Raw genomic sequence first — 16,465 nt, forward strand, 5'->3', positions numbered from 1 at the left:
ACTTTTCAGAATTGCATAAGAAAGGGAAGGAAAAAACTTGTAAAATAGAGGAATATATCTTTGACTTGCCAATTGCGAGACAAGGACAACTGTGGCTTTAAGGAGGAATGGGAACTTTTTACAAATTATTTAAAAAGACAACAAAATGAATTGGACTCCTTGGCAGGTTTTGAATAAACATACACAAGTTTGTTGGTTGACAACATGATGGATAGATATGTAAGTCTATGTACAATTTTATAATATGCAGAGGAAATATGTGAAGGGAAATCAGGGAGAGGAGCTGAGGGAAGTCCTTGGTGGGGGAGGGAGGGAGGGGGCAAGGGGGGGGAAATAATGTATGTGATTATATGGTTTGATAATTTGTTATGTGGAAATTGATCAATTAAAAATATTTTTTTTTTAAATTAAAAATTAAAGGGCTCCTTGAAACAGAAAAGTGAGCAAAAGCTGTGTGTGTGATTAAACCAGATCTGGAGCCATGGATATTGTTTCCTGGAGTTCTTTCCTAGTCCTGTTAACCAAGATTAGACGTGGACCCGCAGGTAACAGCTGGCCCACAGCCAAATCAGAATGAGACATCTCTACCCCACAACTCACAGACTGGGAAGGCTGCTGCCGCCGCGGCCTACGCTTTTCCTCCATAGGGTGGGGATTTCTTCCATAGGGTGGTAGTTCTTCCCAGCCTTGGGATTCCATGGCAAGAAAGGCCTCCCCTGCCTCTGTGCTCCGGGTAAGAGGCTATGGCTCGAAGGTGGAGCCAGAGTCAGCCCCGCCCACTAGGCAAAACAGGCCACGCCTCTTTTGAAGGGGTTTCCTTACAGAAGGACTGTGGCCCTTCCTTGTGCTGGAATACTGCAGCTGAGCAGCCAGGTAAGAAACCCTACTGATAAAGTACTCAAAGCCCTACTTATTTTTCTACAGCAGTCCCAGAAATTTAGCTGCTCTTCTCCATATTGAGCCTGCCTGCTTGCCTGCCTGCTACAGCCTCAGTAAAAAAATGAAGGCAGGAGTCTGGAGTAGGACAGCTGGGGTGGGGCTGAGTCTTTTTGAAAGAGGGCCAAGAGAGGGTAGGAGAGATTTAAAAGGGGATAGGAATATAGGATGCTGCCTTGTCTGAGGTTATATTGTAAGCTCAGGAGGGGAGGAGCCATCCTATGCACACTGATGAGCATTGTTTAAATGATAAAAATAGTATTACCCGTGGAATTTGGTGAGAATTGCTTGCTAGCAAGTAAGCTCAGGATTGCAACCAGCTCTCTTTTAAAAAATTAAATGGTCCAAAATCGAACTACAGTGGTACCTTGGTTTACAAACTTAATCCGTTCCGGAAATCTGTTCTTAAACCAAAGCGTTCTTAAACCAAGGTGTGCTTTCCCGTACCAGCAGGGGTCTCAATTTACAAACGGAACACCCTCAACAGGAAGCGGAACATGTTCTGCTTCCAAGGCAAAGTTCACAAACCAAAACACCTACTTCCAGGTTTGCAGCGTTCTTAATCCAAGTTTAGGCTTATTCTCAAATTTAGGCTGAATCTCAAGTGTAGGCTTATTCTCAAGTTAACCTACTAAGTTTCCAACTCCACTCACAGTTAATAGAACTGGCACAATGCTTTTACTTTAACATTTGCTAATGCTAACGCCGATGCCAGAATGTCTGTGTTATCAATTACTGTTTCCTGTGAAACAGTCACAGGCTGACCTCTCTACATCCCATTTCCTTTGGCCATGCCATTTACAATGAATAGCGACAAGAACCATGTATATATTTAAGTGCAACTATGGGTAATAACTTCAGAGGGTGTCCATGGGTTCTAGTGTAAGAAACTGCCTGCGAGGCAAAGCTTTTGATCAGGGGTCAGCAAACTTTTTCAGCAGGGGGCCGGTCCACTGCCCTCAGTCATTGTGGTGGGCCAGACTATATTTTGGGGAAAAAATAATGAACGAATTCCTATGCCCCACAAATAACCCAGAGATGCATTTTAAATAAAAGGACACATTCTACTCATGGAAAAACAAGCTGATTCCCAGACCATCTGTGGACTGGATTTAGAAGGTGATTGGGCCAGATCCGGCCCCCGGGCCTTAGTTTACCTACCCATGCTTTTGATTGTGCTCTTAAATGGGGAGGGAAACCGCCCCTGCGAGGGATTTGGAAGGCCTGGGAGGAGCCTCTCACTCTCTCACCTTCTCCTTGTCCACCTGGGAGCGGCTCTCCTCCTGCAGGACTTGCTGCTGCTGCTCCAGCTGCCTCTCGCGCTGGGCCCAAGCTTTCTGCTGCTCCTCCAGCGTGGCCCGCAGGGTCTCCTGCTGCCGGCGCTCCAGATTCCACTCTGCCTCCAGGCTGCGCACCTGCCGGCGCTCCTCCTCCAAGTCGCAAGAGAGCCTGGACCTCTCCTCCTCCTGAGCGGGCGGAAGGGGATGGGGCGCACTTGTCAGCTCTGATGCGAGAAAGGTCTCGGTGGGTCCAATTCCTGAGCCCAGAACGATGCCCCGAGAAGGGCATTAATGGGAGGCGCCAGGCAACTCCCTGTGGCGTTTGAGAGTCAGCAGCCTCTTGCCCCCCCCAAAAGTGGGGCTCTTTTCAGCTCTCATGGTGATAGGGCCAGATGATGGGGGGCAGAAAGAAGACAGGGCTCCTGTACCTTTTAATAGCAGAGTGGAAGAAGAATTTCAGCAGGTGTGGGTTGTTTTCCTCTTCTGCGCTCCAATTAAAGGGGCAGGGGCCACTGGAAAGGTGAGGGGCCACTGGGAGGCCATTCTATGCTTACTCAAAAATAAGCTCCACTGAGCCCAATGGGGCTTACTCCCTGGATTAGAGGACTGCACCCCACAGGAGCGAGGGCTTGGGAAGGTTCAGGGGAGCTGCTTCTTACCAGAGCCTCCTTCTCCTTGCAGAACTGACTGGCCGCTTGCTGCTCCTGGCTGAGGGCAGACAAGGCTTGTGTGAGGCGCTCTTCCACCTCCGAGATTTTCTATAGGAAAGAAGAGTTAGCCATTTCCCGAAGACAGAGAGGGCCCCCAGCTGCATCCTTCCTAGACCATTGTGTTTTATGATTTTCCTGATTTTGTAAGTGACCCAGAACTGGTCTGTGACCATAATAACCACCCCCAAAGATACCTTACCGGGCTTTTGGTCTGTGACCGTAATAATAAAATTCTATTCTATCCTTCCTAGACCCAGGGTGATGGGTTGCTGGTTCCGTCCAGGCCTGAATGGGACATTTCACTGCCTGAAGCAAAAGGCAAGATGGTGCCCCCCCCCCTTAGCCCATCCCAGAGAGACTGACTGAGGGCGAATCTCAATGGGAGAGATTCAGCAGCCCCTGAGCCTATTATTATTATTACTATTATTCTGATTTATAGACCTTTTATCAAAAGACCCCAGGACGATGTACAACATTAAGAACGCATTTTACGGAGCAAAATGATAAAGGCATAATAAAAAGCACCATGATAAAGTACAGTGGTACCTCGGGTTACATACGCTTCAGGTTACATACACTTCAGGTTACAGACTCTGCTAACCCAGAAATAGTGCTTCAGGTTAAGAACTTTGCTTCAGGACAAGAACAGAAATCGTGCCGCTGCAGCGCGGCAGCAGTGGGAGGCCCCATTAGCTAAAGTGGTGCTTCAGGTTAAGAACAGTTTCAGGTTAAGAACGGACCTCCGGAATGAATTAAGTACGTAACCAGAGGTACCACTGTAAGCATAATAACACTCCCCCCCCCCATAGATTATTTAACGGCTAAAGGACTGAATAAAAGAGGATGTTTTTGCCTGGTGCCTAAAGACATAATGATGTCGCCAGGTGAGCCTCTCGGGCGAGAGCATTCCACACTTGGGGAGCCACCACCGAAAAGGCCTGTTCTCGTGTTGCCACCCACCAAACCTCTCAGGGAGAGGGACACAGAGAAGAGCTTCGGGCGACAAGCACAGGGTCCTGTGTGGCATATGTAGCTCTGACGACCAACACAGAAAAAAGGGGAGGTTGTGTACAAGAGCAACAGGGAGGGGGCTGCCCCATTCTGCCTCATAGTTGATCCAGCGCAGCTACAAAATGCAAAGGTAAAGGTAAAGGGACCCCTGACCATTAGGTCCAGTCATGGCCGACTCGCTTTATTGGCCGAGGGAGCCGGCGTACAGCTTCTGGGTCATGTGGCAAGCATGACTAAGCCGCTTCTGGCAAACCAGAGCAGCGCACAGAAACGCCGTTTACCTTCCCGCCAGAGAGATACCTATTTATCTACTTGCACTTTGATATGCTTTCGAACTGCTAGGTTGGCAGGAGATGGGACTGAGCAACAGGAGCTCACCCAGTCGCAGGGATTCGAACCGCCGACCTTCTGATCGGCAAGTCCTAGGCTCTGTGGTTTAACCCACAGCACCACCAGAGTGCCTCTCTCCAAATTTCCTGGTGGCCCCATGCGCCTGCCTACCGATGGGCGAAGCTGGAACCCCCCCCCCCTTGCTGCCCTGCTGAGATCCGTGGCCCAAAACCCCACCTCCTTCTGCTTCCCCAGCGCCTGCTCAAGCCCTTCCTTCTCCGTCTGCAGCCTGCGTAGCGTCGCCGTTCGCTCAGCCTCGTGCCGGTTCCAGCCCTCCACCACTTTGGCCAGGGTCTGTGGAAAGGAGAATGAGAGGCTCAACTGGCTGTCTTCCCTGCCCCCCCCCCGCCCCAACAGGGATCCAGGGGGTTCCCCAGCTGTAAAGAGATCCCTCGCTCTTTGGGCAGTGAGAGAGAACTGGTGTATTGTCGAAACTGTCGTCAATTTCCCCCTCCGTCCCCTGGAAGCCACATCCTACACTGGCCTCTGCAGGCCATTTTTCTGGCCTGGACTCAACCACTGCTTGCATAGGGCTTGTTTTGAAATGACCAACAAGCAGCTGGGGGCTCGATTCCATTCCAGAGGTAAATGCTCACTATGAGGGTTGTTCTTGTTTCCTTTATATGCAGAGGTGACTAGAGCACTGAGCCTACAGCAAATGTACCTTTGAGACCCGTACAATGATCCTGAGAGAGCAAGGAAGGAACAGGGGCTCTCTGGGAAACACCCGAGATCCTTGTTCAAGCCTGGGATGCAACAGGCACCTCTGCAGTATGAAGAAAGTGTGTGTGTGTGAATTCGACAGTCCTTAGTTTGTTTTCGGTTGCAAGTTTGCTAATATTAATATTGTTAATATTAACGGTTCATATTAAAGCTGGACCATAAAGAAGGCTGATTGCCGAAGAATGGATGCTTTTGAATTCTGGTGCTGGAAGAGACTCTTGAGAATCCCACAGACTGCAAGAAAATCAAACCTCTCCATTCTGAAGGAAATCACCCCTGAGTGCTCACTGGCAGGGCAGATCCTGAAGCTGAGGCTCCAAGACTTTGGCCCCCTCAGGAGAAGAGAAGACTCCCTGGAAAAGACCCTGATGTTGGGAAAGATGGAGGGCGCAAGGAGAAGGGGACGACGGAGGACGAGATGGTGGGACAGTGTTCTCGAGGCTACGAACATGAGTCTGACCAAACTGCGGGAGGCAGTGGAAGACAGGAGGGCCTGGCGTGCTCTGGTCCAGGGGTCACGAAGAGGAGGACACGACTAAACAACAATATTGTTTTGTGGATTATGAGAGCTGTAAGCAGCAGCGCTCTCCTCACCTGCACTCCCCAGTCCCTAGTATTCAGAGGCCTCCTGCCTCCATGCCCTGGGCTCCCCATGGGCTCCAGCAATGATGCTCCAACTCCAAGCCACCTGCCGCCGCTGCTGCTCCTGGGCCAGCCTGTCTCTGGACATCTCGTCCACCCACCTGTCGTGTTGAAGGCTTACCTTATCCAGCTGCTCTATCATGCTGTCTTTCTTCTTGTCCGCCGAGACGGCGACGGCCAGCTGCTGCTGCAGCTCCAGGATGCGATTCTGCAAGGCGTGGATGTGCCGCTCGCAGTGCTGGGTGGGAGGAAGAGGTCAAGAGCTCAGTGGTTGCGGAAGGGAAGGGTGAAGCATTTGGGCTAGGGGAGGTAGGAAATGATTCTTGCGGAAGGGGCGACTCAAGTCCCGGCTCCTTTCCAAGAACCCCCACTGATGTACCATTCTTCCAGGTTCTCCCCCCCCCCCGTCTCTCCCCACCCCACAGTCCTGAGCGATGGAAACTTTGATATCAGTCAAACCCCTAACAGCTAAAATGAAAGATGAAGATTTCCGGGACCTGAGCCAGTCCTGGGGATTATTCAGGAGGCCATGCCTTACTTCTGCCCTGCTTATATCCTCTTATAAATACAGGTGTTCAGTCGCTGCTTCTCTCCTGTCCTACACGGAGCACCCTGCTCAGGGGAAGCGGAGTTCTCCTCTGCCTCCAAGAGCAGAATAAGTCCCCTCTGCGGCAGACAGAAGGAAGCCTTGCTCTGCCTGGTTTGCATGAGGAAACCATTTGGAAGGAAACAGTCTCCCCCATCCCCCCGCCCCAGACTTGGCTGTCTTGGGTCAGCCTAGGGCAGCAGGGAGGACTCTTTGGCCTGCGAATCTGATGAGACCCACCAGGCCTCCCTATTTGGTCCAGCTGCTCCCACCTGATGTCAGGTGCGGGGCAGGTGAAGACCTGGCTTGGCCATGGGGGCGTTTCCAGGCACCACTGATCAGCTGATCTGCGGCACAGGGCTTTGCAAGAGGTGACAGTCAGCTGATTGACCAGAGCTTTGTAGGCTGTACCTTTGCCCATCATGCTGGGCCAAACCGGGGGGGGGGGGATAGTGATCTGGCCAGTGGCCAGACCTTGTTGCCCACATCTGGGTCCAGTGGCTGTTAATGGGGATGAGCATCAGGGAACACTTCATGCCAGTTCCCAGAAACTCCCCCCCCCCAATACAGATAAGCATAATCAGTATTTAAAGCAATCATAATAATTCAGGAAAACAACAGATTTGCAGCTGAGCTACAAAACAAAACATTTTTCTTTCTTTTTTTTTAGTGTTTATATTATTAACTTGTAAGATATGGATTTGTTTTGGTTTTTTTAGTTGTTGCTTTTTTAGTTTTTTGAATGTTGGTTTTTGTGTGTTGTGTATTGTTATTTTTCGATATTTTTCATGTTGTTGTTGTGTGGAAAATACTAATAAAATTTATTTGATTAAAAAAAAAAAGATTTGTAGCTGAGCTATCTATGACTTGGCAGCAGATCCATCTTCAGCAGTACTACAGCTATAGTACTCGTAGCAGATCAATCCCCTGTAAAAAAAACCACCAAAAAACCACAGGAGAATAAAAATGTGTTTAATTAGGCTTGGAAGAGAGCCAGCGATAGTATCACTTGCATCTCAGGGCGGACCTGCCCATCTGTTACGATATTAGTCAGTGGCCCTCAAGCCCCACTGAGGGGGCTTCTTGGGCTAGCGTGCCTTGAATCAGGAAGGCTTTCCCGAGGCAGACCTGTCCGGGCCTGATTCATATGACTTTCCAGTGTCACAATATACTCCCAGGCCTCATTAAACTGGGACTGGAGTTGCTTTTAGCCAGCCGGACGTCCGTTGAGATGTTGCACCTGCGTCTACCAAAAGCGCCTTCCTGCAGTACCACTGCAATTTGCCACGTCCCAGCGAGTAGTCCGTTCTCCTCCCACCCAGACACACTTATCACAACGCTGTGTTAGAGGCAGTGTTTGTAGCAGAGGGACTGGCATCCGTGCCTGTCATGCTGCGGACCTGAGTCTGACTCCTAGGTTGGCCGGGCACTTCTTGGGGGGGGGGAGGGGGCCATAGCTGAACGGTCGGGCACCTGCTTTGGATACAGCGGGGACCACCCTGTGGCAAATGCGCCACCGAAATGTAGCCTGGCGTGAATCAGCCCAGGGTGCCCAAGGAATGAGAGTTCCAAGTGTATTCAGTGTGTGAGTGTGTTGGGGCTCAAGCATGGAGCAAAAAAGCCCTAATAGATGGGTGTTCTGCTCTGGGACCAAGAAGGAGGGAAAGCTCTCTTTTAAACTCTTTTTAAAAAGTAAGCCCTGGTGTTCAGGGGCTGCTTGAAAGGATATAACTCCTTTGCATGGGCAACGCTATGGGGCAGAAGCCGCTTCACCCACACACTCCCACCTGCCTCCCAGAAAGGCCGAGATTTGAGTCCTCCAGAATATTCCTCCCAGGAAGTTCCAGGACTTTCTGGAACAGCTCTCAGAGCCCTGGAGCTTACTTTGGGTTCCCAGCAGCACCTAGGCCAGGGAGAGCTGGCTCCTGCGCTCTAATAGGCTTAGAGGGCTAAATTGAGCCTCGGGAGGGGGCCGGCTAGCCCTCCACCCACCCCAGCAAGCAGCTTAAAGCCGGGCAAGGCGCTCGGCAGCAACATCACCAAGGTCAGGCTTGTTCCACCGGCACGTGGGCTGGGTCTGCGGCACGCCAGCGCCTCCTCCTGGTCAGGGCTGGCCTCCTCTGCCATCATCGCCACCACCCACTCCGCTTCCTTGTCCTCCGGAAGATGGTTAGGACAAGAGAGGAGAACGAGGTGGAGGCAGGAGGCAGTCAGAATTCTGTTTGGAAGGAGGCTGGAGTTGAACACAAGCTGGAGGGCAGGGGGATAACAATGACAAGAGCGGGTACTTGAGAGCACTCCTTTAAAATGCACCGGAGAGTGGATTAAAAGCAAGGGTTGGGCACAAATGAGGTGCCTGTGCCTTTTGTGCACAGCCTAAGAGCTGCCCCTTGAGCAGGTCTCTGAATGTCGGAAGTTTAGGATGGACAAAAGGAGCACACAGTTAAACTACAGACCTCCCTCCCAGAGGAGGCAGCGATGGCCAGCAACCTAGATGACTTTAAAAGAGGATTAGACAAATTCACTGCGGAGAGGGCTCGCGATGGCTGTGCTCTGCCTCCAGAATTTGAGGAAGCAAATACCAGTTGCTAGAAATCACAGGAAGGGAGGGGGGCCGTGCTCCAATCCTGCTTGCAGGTTTCCCACAGGGATCTGGTCAGCCACTGTGAGAACAGGATGTTGGACTAGATGAGAGCTGGCCTGATCTGGCAGGTTTTTATTAGGTTATCTGCAAAGGATGCTTCGGCCCATCCAGAAAGGCACTTCATATATTCACGGCCATGAGTGCCGACTCCAGAGCAGCTGACCCAAGTGAGGAAGATTTCACCCTTCGCAATATTCTGTGTTAGGCACTCTTGTATTCTGAAAACTAATTGCTGGGCCACTGGAAACTAGTGAGACCAGAACCCAACAGGGAAAGTAGACCACACCCAAAGACTTTAGCCTGCCCACCCCAGCTTAAAGAGGGGGGAAAGAGTGGATATTCCCCACCTGTTGTGAAAAGAGCAGGTACCCATATCCATGCTAGTGAAGCTGGAGCTGTTATTTTCTAGATGAGTTATTATGGTGTCGCAAGTACAGGTTGCGTGAAGCTTAACAAATTCAAGTTCTGCCCCAGAACGGAGCCACATTCTGCATCCTAAATCATGGAACTCAAAGCAATGTCTCATGGCCTCCTGCTGATTTCGCATAAAATTGGTGTTTTTAAAAAACAAAACAAAAAAACCCACCAAATATCTTTTTACTTGGCAAGCTTTTTGGAGGTGGGAGAAGGGTGCCACAGAGAACTCTGAAGATCTCCGGAAGTTCAGCTCCACTTCCCTTTGGCTGAAGATCAGGGCTGACACGAACACACAAACTCAGGCGTCGCTCCCTTGCAAATTCAGGAAACGCAGCCTTGATTTGAAGGTGAAACCGGCTGACCCTTTTAAAGCAGAGGCTTTTCTGAAGGGTTTGGACACATGTCAGGGATACCGCTGTCGCCCCTTCCAGCATTGCGATTCACTGAGAGGAAGGGGCTGCTGAGAAGCAGATCTACTGGACCTTATCCCTTTCGCCAGAGAAGTCGGGACTCCTGGTTTCTTTCGTGAAGAGGTTACAGTTCAGCAACAACCGCAGCTTGCAGCCCTGATCCCGTCTTCCTAACTGCCCATGGAACTCTGCCCATGTTGAAGGTGAATGTAGGGGGGCACGTGGCTGGAAGGTCAGAAAGCTCTTTATGGGGCATGATACCGGCTAAGTCCGAGTAGCTTTACTTAAAGTCGCAGGTCACATGACACTTACTTCATACCGCCCCCCCCCTCCAGCCATACTGGTCCATCTTTCAAGCCTCTTTGGTTGCCTAATGCAAAGCAGTAATCCTGGCAATTAGGAGAGGCTCAGGTGAGAAGGGGGGGTGGGGTGTGAGGCCGATGGGCCAATGGACTAGGCTGAGGTTTTTTTACTAGACACCGGCCTGCGTGGAGCATTTCCCCCCAGCAAAAAAATACACAAGTAGTTGGCTCTCTTTGTTTAGGGCACTGGTTCTCAGAGGGTGTGGCAGGAGAGGATGGCAAGTGTGGCAGGAAGATTCAAGGACAATCAAAGAAACATTTCAGTGTAGTATAGTATCAAAAAATATTAATTTTTTTGCAATTCTTTTCAAAATGAAAGCAAGAACATCCAGGTGATACTGAGGACATTCCTAATTGTGATCCTTTCATTTTCCAATGCCTTTCTTATCAGTAAAAAATTCAGTATGGCAAATTTTTATTTGTTCATCGCGTTTTTAATTTTATTGTGTTTTTAACATTCTGTTGGGAGCCGCCCAGAGTGGCTGGGGAAACCCAGTCAGATGGGCAGGGTATAAATAATAACAATATTAAAGGTAAAGGTACCCCTGCCCGTACGGGCCAGTCGTGTCCGACTCTAGGGTTGTGCGCCCATCTCACTTAAGAGGCCGGGGGCCAGCGCTGTCCGGAGACACTTCCGGGTCACGTGGCCAGCGTGACGAAGCTGCTCTGGCAAGCCAGCACCAGCGCAGCACACGGAAACGCCGTTTACCTTCCCGCTATAAAGCGGTACCTATTTATCTACTTGCACTTTGGGGTGCTTTCGAACTGCTAGGTGGGCAGGAGCTGGGACCGAAAGATGGGAGCTCACCCCGCCGCAGGGATTCGAACTGCCGACCATACGATCGGCAAGTCCTAGGCACTGAGGTCTTACCCACAGCGCCACCCGCGTCCCTTAATAACAATATTAATAATTGTTTAATTGTTTACTTATTTAATTAATTACTAATAATAATAATAAAATTTTATTTATATCCCGCCCTCCCCAGCCGAAGCCAGGCACAGAGCGGCTAACAACAGTAAAAGTAACACACTTTACATAAAATCACAATCAATTAATTGAAACACATTCTAAAATCAATTCATTGCCTTGCTGTAATCTAGCTTTGACCTTTGATAATGCCTGTGACTTTTAAAAGCAATTTGGGGGGGGGGGAGAGGACAGAGCAGACCCAGTCCTAGCAGCCACCCGTTCCCTCATTCTCCCACAATCTTTGGTGACTCCTTCAGGCAGGCTCCACAGCTGTCTGGTGCCACTCACCTTCCGCCGGGCCTGCTCCTTGTCCAAAGAGTCCTTCAGCAGGTGGGAGTCGGCATATGGCGGATGCTCACGGAGTTGGCCCAAGCGCAGACTGGTGTAGCGGGGAAATAGCTGCTCGAAGCCGGCTAGGGAGCCAGGAGGAGAGACTTCCTGCAGGGGCCTGGCGCTAAGGGGACAAACGGAAAGGGGACGTGAAGGCAACAGAGGCTCCTTCAAAACCAGCCACAATCGATCCCTCCACCCTTCTGACACTCTTACTCTTTAGCTTCCGGCATCTTCTATCCCCAAGATGCCAGGACAAGGACCCAGGAGTTCTAGAGCCTGCTCTCTTCTCTCTCAACATTTAAGGGATGGCTGAAGCACTTCCTGGCCTTTCACCCCAAGGGCTGTCGTCTGTCTACTGATCCTCCTTTTACAATATTGCTCCTACACTCGGGTCTCTGCATTTCTCTATCGTGGGTAACTTCTGTTTTTTTTTTTTATAAGATTTTTATTGGTTTTACGAAATTTTAAAGAACAAACAAACACTTAGGAAAACAAACATACACGTATAATTTCATAACATATTTTCATAAACCTCTTTTCTGGGACTTCCCCATACCCCCCCTTTCTGCATCCCAATGTCCATAATTTTATAGCAACTCCCAATTGTTACTTTCCAACCTCAGTCATCTTAGTCATCTCTATATTCTAACCTTATATCACTATATCCCTTTGTTCCTAAGAACCAAAACACTATCGTGGGTAACTTCTGGCCCACAGGCCTCATTAGCTGGGCCTTAAGGACACGGGTGGCGCTGTGGGTTAAACCACAGAGCCTAGGACTTGCCGATCAGAAGGTTGGCGGTTCGAATCCCCAGGACGGGGTGAGCTCCCATTGCTCGGTCCCTGCTCCTGCCAACCTAGCAGTTTGAAAGCACGTCAAAGTGCAAGTAGATAAATAGGTACCACTCCAGCGGGAAGGTAAACGGTGTTTCCGTGCTGCTCTGGTTCACCAGAAGCGACTTAGTCATGCTGGCCACATGACCTGGAAGCTGAACGCCGGCTCCCTCGGCCAATAAAGCGAGATGAGCGCCGCAACCCCAGAGTTGTCTGCGACTGGACCTAATGGTCAGGGGTCCCATTACCTTTTAGGACTTTGTTTGGCCAAGCCTTGCCCACCTGTTCCACCTCACAATGTGAGGTGCAGGTACAGGCAGGACTGAGCCAAAAAAGGGGGGGTTGCAGGCGCTGCAAATCAGGCGCACCTGCAATGCCCTGCATGGCCGCGCTGTGAAGCCGTGACAACCAGCTGGTTGTAGGTGCTTAAGTGCCTACGCTGCTCTATGCAAGAACAGCTGATATTCGGGACTGGCACAGAGCTGTGTGTGGTGCTTTAAAGCTGATCCACAGGGCTTCAACGTGAGGTGCAAGCTCTATGCTAGCCCGGGGGTTGGGGAATCACATCACTGTGGTGTCATGTGATTGATAAGTTGGTGACCTGCAGAGGGTAGTGGAGTTAAGGGATCTGGCCCACCAGCCAGATCCAGTTCTCCGCCTCTGCTCTCTAGAACCGTGGACTCCAAAGATAAGCTTTCTATGAGATCATCTACCCTAGCTTTGAATTCTGGTGCTGGAGGAGACTCTTGAGAGTCCCATGAAGATCAAGAGAAGATCAAACCTCTCCATTCTGAAGGAAATCAGCCCTGAATGCTCACTGGAAGGACAGATCCTGAAGCTGAGGCTCCAAGACTTTGGCCACCTCATGAGAAGAGATGACTCCCTGGAAAAGACCCTGATGTTGGGAAAGATGGAGGGCACAAGGAGAAGGGGACGACAGAGGACGAGATGGTGGGACAGTGTTCTCGAAGCTACCAGCATGAGTTTGACTAAACTGCGGGAGGCAGTGGAAGACAGGAGTGCCTGGCATGCTCTGGTCCAGGGGGTGACGAAGAGTCGGTCACGACTAAACAACAACACCCTAGCTAAAGGGAAGACACCTCCATTCATCCTTCAAATGTGTGAGGAAGCAGAGAAGTAAATTCTGATCTGCATGCAACACTGAACCATGGTTTCTCATGACATGCAGGAGCCTCTGAATGCACCAAGCAAAACCAATCAGAAACTCATGCACATTACCAAGGCTCAGGACTGAACCAAGGTTTGTGTAGCATGCAAACCAAGCCACGGTTGTCAAAGGCCCCCAATGATTTCAAAAAAACAGCATGTGGCAAGACATCAAGGCTCCTCAACAGAATCTGAAATTCACCCAAGAGCTTAAACGGGGTTGTTTATCTGTCTCCTGAGATGAAGCTGCTTCTGGCTGGGAAGAGCTGTGTAGCAGGAACCCCTCAAGGCTACAATAGCAACTGACCCAGAGCAAATGCTCTTTTTTCGGTCGGTACGCATCAGTATAGCATACTGCTACCTCTTTTTCCCTGCCACCATCTCACTGCCGCCGCTTCTGCCCAAATGCCTCTGCTCTGGCATGACTTTTATGATCCTCAGGCACCTTCCTGGAATGTGCTTTGGCACTCAAAGGGTTGCACTAAAGCACCTCCAAGAGGCTGTGCCTTCCACAGCGTAGCAGCACCTATTTTTCTTTTTAGAAAAAAACACCAACCGCTGCCCAGAGCCCTAGGAAGTCTGTTCATGTCCTGAGATGAACTTACTTGAGCAAGGCTGTTGTGCTGTCACTCTCAAAGGAGTCATCGTCTTTCCGCTCAAAAGTCCGCAGTGCCACAGCATCCCCTGCAGGCAGAAAGGGGGAAATTGTCGTCTGCAGGTCGGAAGCAGCTTTGGGGGCGAAGGGAGAACCGGCTCCGATTTTGGTGTAAGGCCACTTCCAGTGTTCCTGCTTGGGAGGCTGGCTAGAGAGAACCTGCTATAGATTCAGGGGTGAGATGAGAGATCAAGAGGTGGGTGGCAGTGGAAGCGTGCCACGCAGGGCAGTGAATAAAAAGGACCAGGATTTAGGGGAGTCTCTCCAAAGGGACGCGGGTGGCGCTGTGGGTAAAACCTCAGCGCCTTGGACTTGCCGATCGCATGGTCGGCGGTTCGAATCCCCGCGGCGGGGTGGGCTCCCGTTGCTCGGTCCCAGCGCCTGCCAACCTAGCAGTTCAAAAGCACCCACGGGTGCAAGTAGATAAATAGGGACCGCTTACTAGCGGGAAGGTAAACGGCGTTTCCATGTGCGGCTCTGGCTCACCAGAGCAGTGATGTCACGCTGGCCACGTGACCCGGAAGTGTCTGCGGACAGCGCTGGCTCCCGGCCTCTAGAGTGAGATGAGCGCACAACCCTAGAGTCTGTCAAGACTGGCCCGTACCGGCAGGGCTACCTTTACCTTTTACTCCAAAGGGAAGTCTGGTTGGACCATGTTCCCCACACAAAGCTTTTTTTAAATCCTATTTTTGGTACCCCCTTCATGGATCACTGCCTTGCCGTGGTGAAGGGGCTTGAACTATGGCAAGTTCTTAAAGAAATGGGGGATGGCTGAGAGCACCAACAACTGATTGGTTCAAAATTGGGAAAGGAGTACGACAAGGCTGTATATTGTCTCCCTGCTTGTTTAACTTATATGCAGAATTCATCATGCGAAAGGCTGGGCTGGATGAATCCCTAGCTGGAATTAAGATTGCCGGAAGAAATATCAACAACCTCAGATATGCAGATGACACAACCTTGATGGCAGAAAGTGAGGAGGAATTAAAGAACCTTTTAATGAGGGTGAAAGAGGAGAGCGCAAAATATGGTCTGAAGCTCAACATCAAAAAATCGAAGATCATGGCCACTGGTCCCATCACCTCCTGGCAAATAGAAGGGGAAGAAATGGAGGCAGTGAGAGATTTTACTTTCTTGGGCTCCATGATCACTGCAGATGGTGACAGCACCCACGAAATTAAAAGACGCCTGCTTCTTGGGAGAAAAGCAATGACAAACCTAGACAGCATCTTAAAAAGCAGAGACATCACCTTGCCAACAAAGATCCGTATAGTTAAAGCTATGGTTTTCCCAGTAGTGATGTATGGAAATGAGAGCTGGACCATAAAGAAGGCTGATCGCCGAAGAATGGATGCTTTTGAATTCTGGTGCTGGAGGAGACTCTTGAGAGTCTCATGGACTGCAAGAAGATCAAACCTCTCCATTCTGAAGGAAATCAGCCCTGAGTGCTCACTGGAAGGACAGATCCTGAAGCTGAGGCTCCAAGACTTTGGCCACCTCATGAGAAGAGAACACTCCCTGGAAAAGACCCTGATGTTGGGAAAGATGGGGGGCACAAGGAGAAGGGGACAACAGAGGACAAGATGGTGGGACAGTGTTCTCGAAGAGACTAGCATGAGTTTGACCAAACTGCGGGAGGCAGTGGAAGACTGGCATGCTCTGGTCCGGGGGTCACGAAGAGTCAGACACGACTAAACGACAACAAAATTTTTGGTACTCTCACCATGAGCAGCATCCCTGGACCCACGGAGCATGCCTTGCAGATGGCAGCGCACGTTCTCCATCTCAGAGATGTGGCGGGACTCGGCGGCAGGTCCCTGCAGGAGAGAATGAAAGAGGCCTGGGTGTTTTATCCTGCGTCTCCAGCCTCTCCCCAGCCACATGACCTCTCCTCCTCACCTTCCTGTAGGTGCTGGCCTCCACGCTGGTTGAGAGTCGGTGGCTGAGCTCCTCCGCCAGAGTGTCCAGATCTACTTCGGGGGCCTCCGCTTCCCTGGAGTGGCCCAAGCTGTGCTGGTTCTCCAGGTGGGAGCGGGCCTGAGCCTCAGCCTGCCGGCTCTGGTGCAATGAGGCATAGAGTTGCGCCGTCACCTGGGAGGTATAGGGGGTGCCCGCCTGAGAGGAAGGGACCTTTTGCCCTGGGGAGGCAGGAGCCGAGGGTGGCAGCAGCTCCATGTCGCTCAGAAGATCCTCGCTGTGGATGGAGGAGGTCAAAGTCCTGCAGGCACTCTTGTCGGCCATGGGTACAGTTGGAGGTGGTCGTTCCAAAGCCTTTGCCCAAGCCAGCCAGGCTGCAGGAGTTCTGTGCTCAGAAGCCCAGAGCCCCTGTCATAATGCGGAGTGTCCCGTGACAACAGGACTCCGACAGATGGAAGGTGCTTTCAGACATGCTGGC

General features: G+C 50.8%; 1 protein-coding gene and 1 long non-coding RNA gene across 4 annotated transcripts in view; one reads left to right on the forward strand and one right to left on the reverse strand.

Moving 5' to 3' along the window:
• Positions 1-16,311, reverse strand: part of CNTROB (centrobin, centriole duplication and spindle assembly protein) — a gene marked incomplete at its 5' end in the record, with an annotated part of 33,686 nt that extends 17,375 nt beyond the window's left edge. For all 3 annotated transcript variants that reach the window (XM_081167784.1, XM_081167786.1, XM_081167785.1), the window contains 8 exons: positions 2,187-2,402; positions 2,876-2,974; positions 4,505-4,621; positions 5,814-5,930; positions 11,370-11,535; positions 14,021-14,099; positions 15,794-15,887; positions 15,970-16,311. In XM_081167784.1, coding sequence (XP_081023910.1) covers positions 2,187-2,402; positions 2,876-2,974; positions 4,505-4,621; positions 5,814-5,930; positions 11,370-11,535; positions 14,021-14,099; positions 15,794-15,887; positions 15,970-16,311 — 1,230 coding nt within the window. The remainder of the gene's footprint in view (positions 1-2,186; positions 2,403-2,875; positions 2,975-4,504; positions 4,622-5,813; positions 5,931-11,369; positions 11,536-14,020; positions 14,100-15,793; positions 15,888-15,969) is intronic.
• LOC308572323 lies at positions 2,943-4,491 on the forward strand. Its single transcript, XR_014001718.1, has 3 exons — positions 2,943-3,045; positions 3,184-4,067; positions 4,396-4,491. It is a non-coding gene; the product is annotated as an uncharacterized lncRNA (long non-coding RNA).
• Positions 16,312-16,465: the final 154 nt, after the last annotated feature.

This window comes from Podarcis bocagei (genome assembly GCF_964188305.1).
Source record: "Podarcis bocagei genome assembly, chromosome: 13".
Taxonomy (NCBI): domain Eukaryota; kingdom Metazoa; phylum Chordata; class Lepidosauria; order Squamata; family Lacertidae; genus Podarcis; species Podarcis bocagei.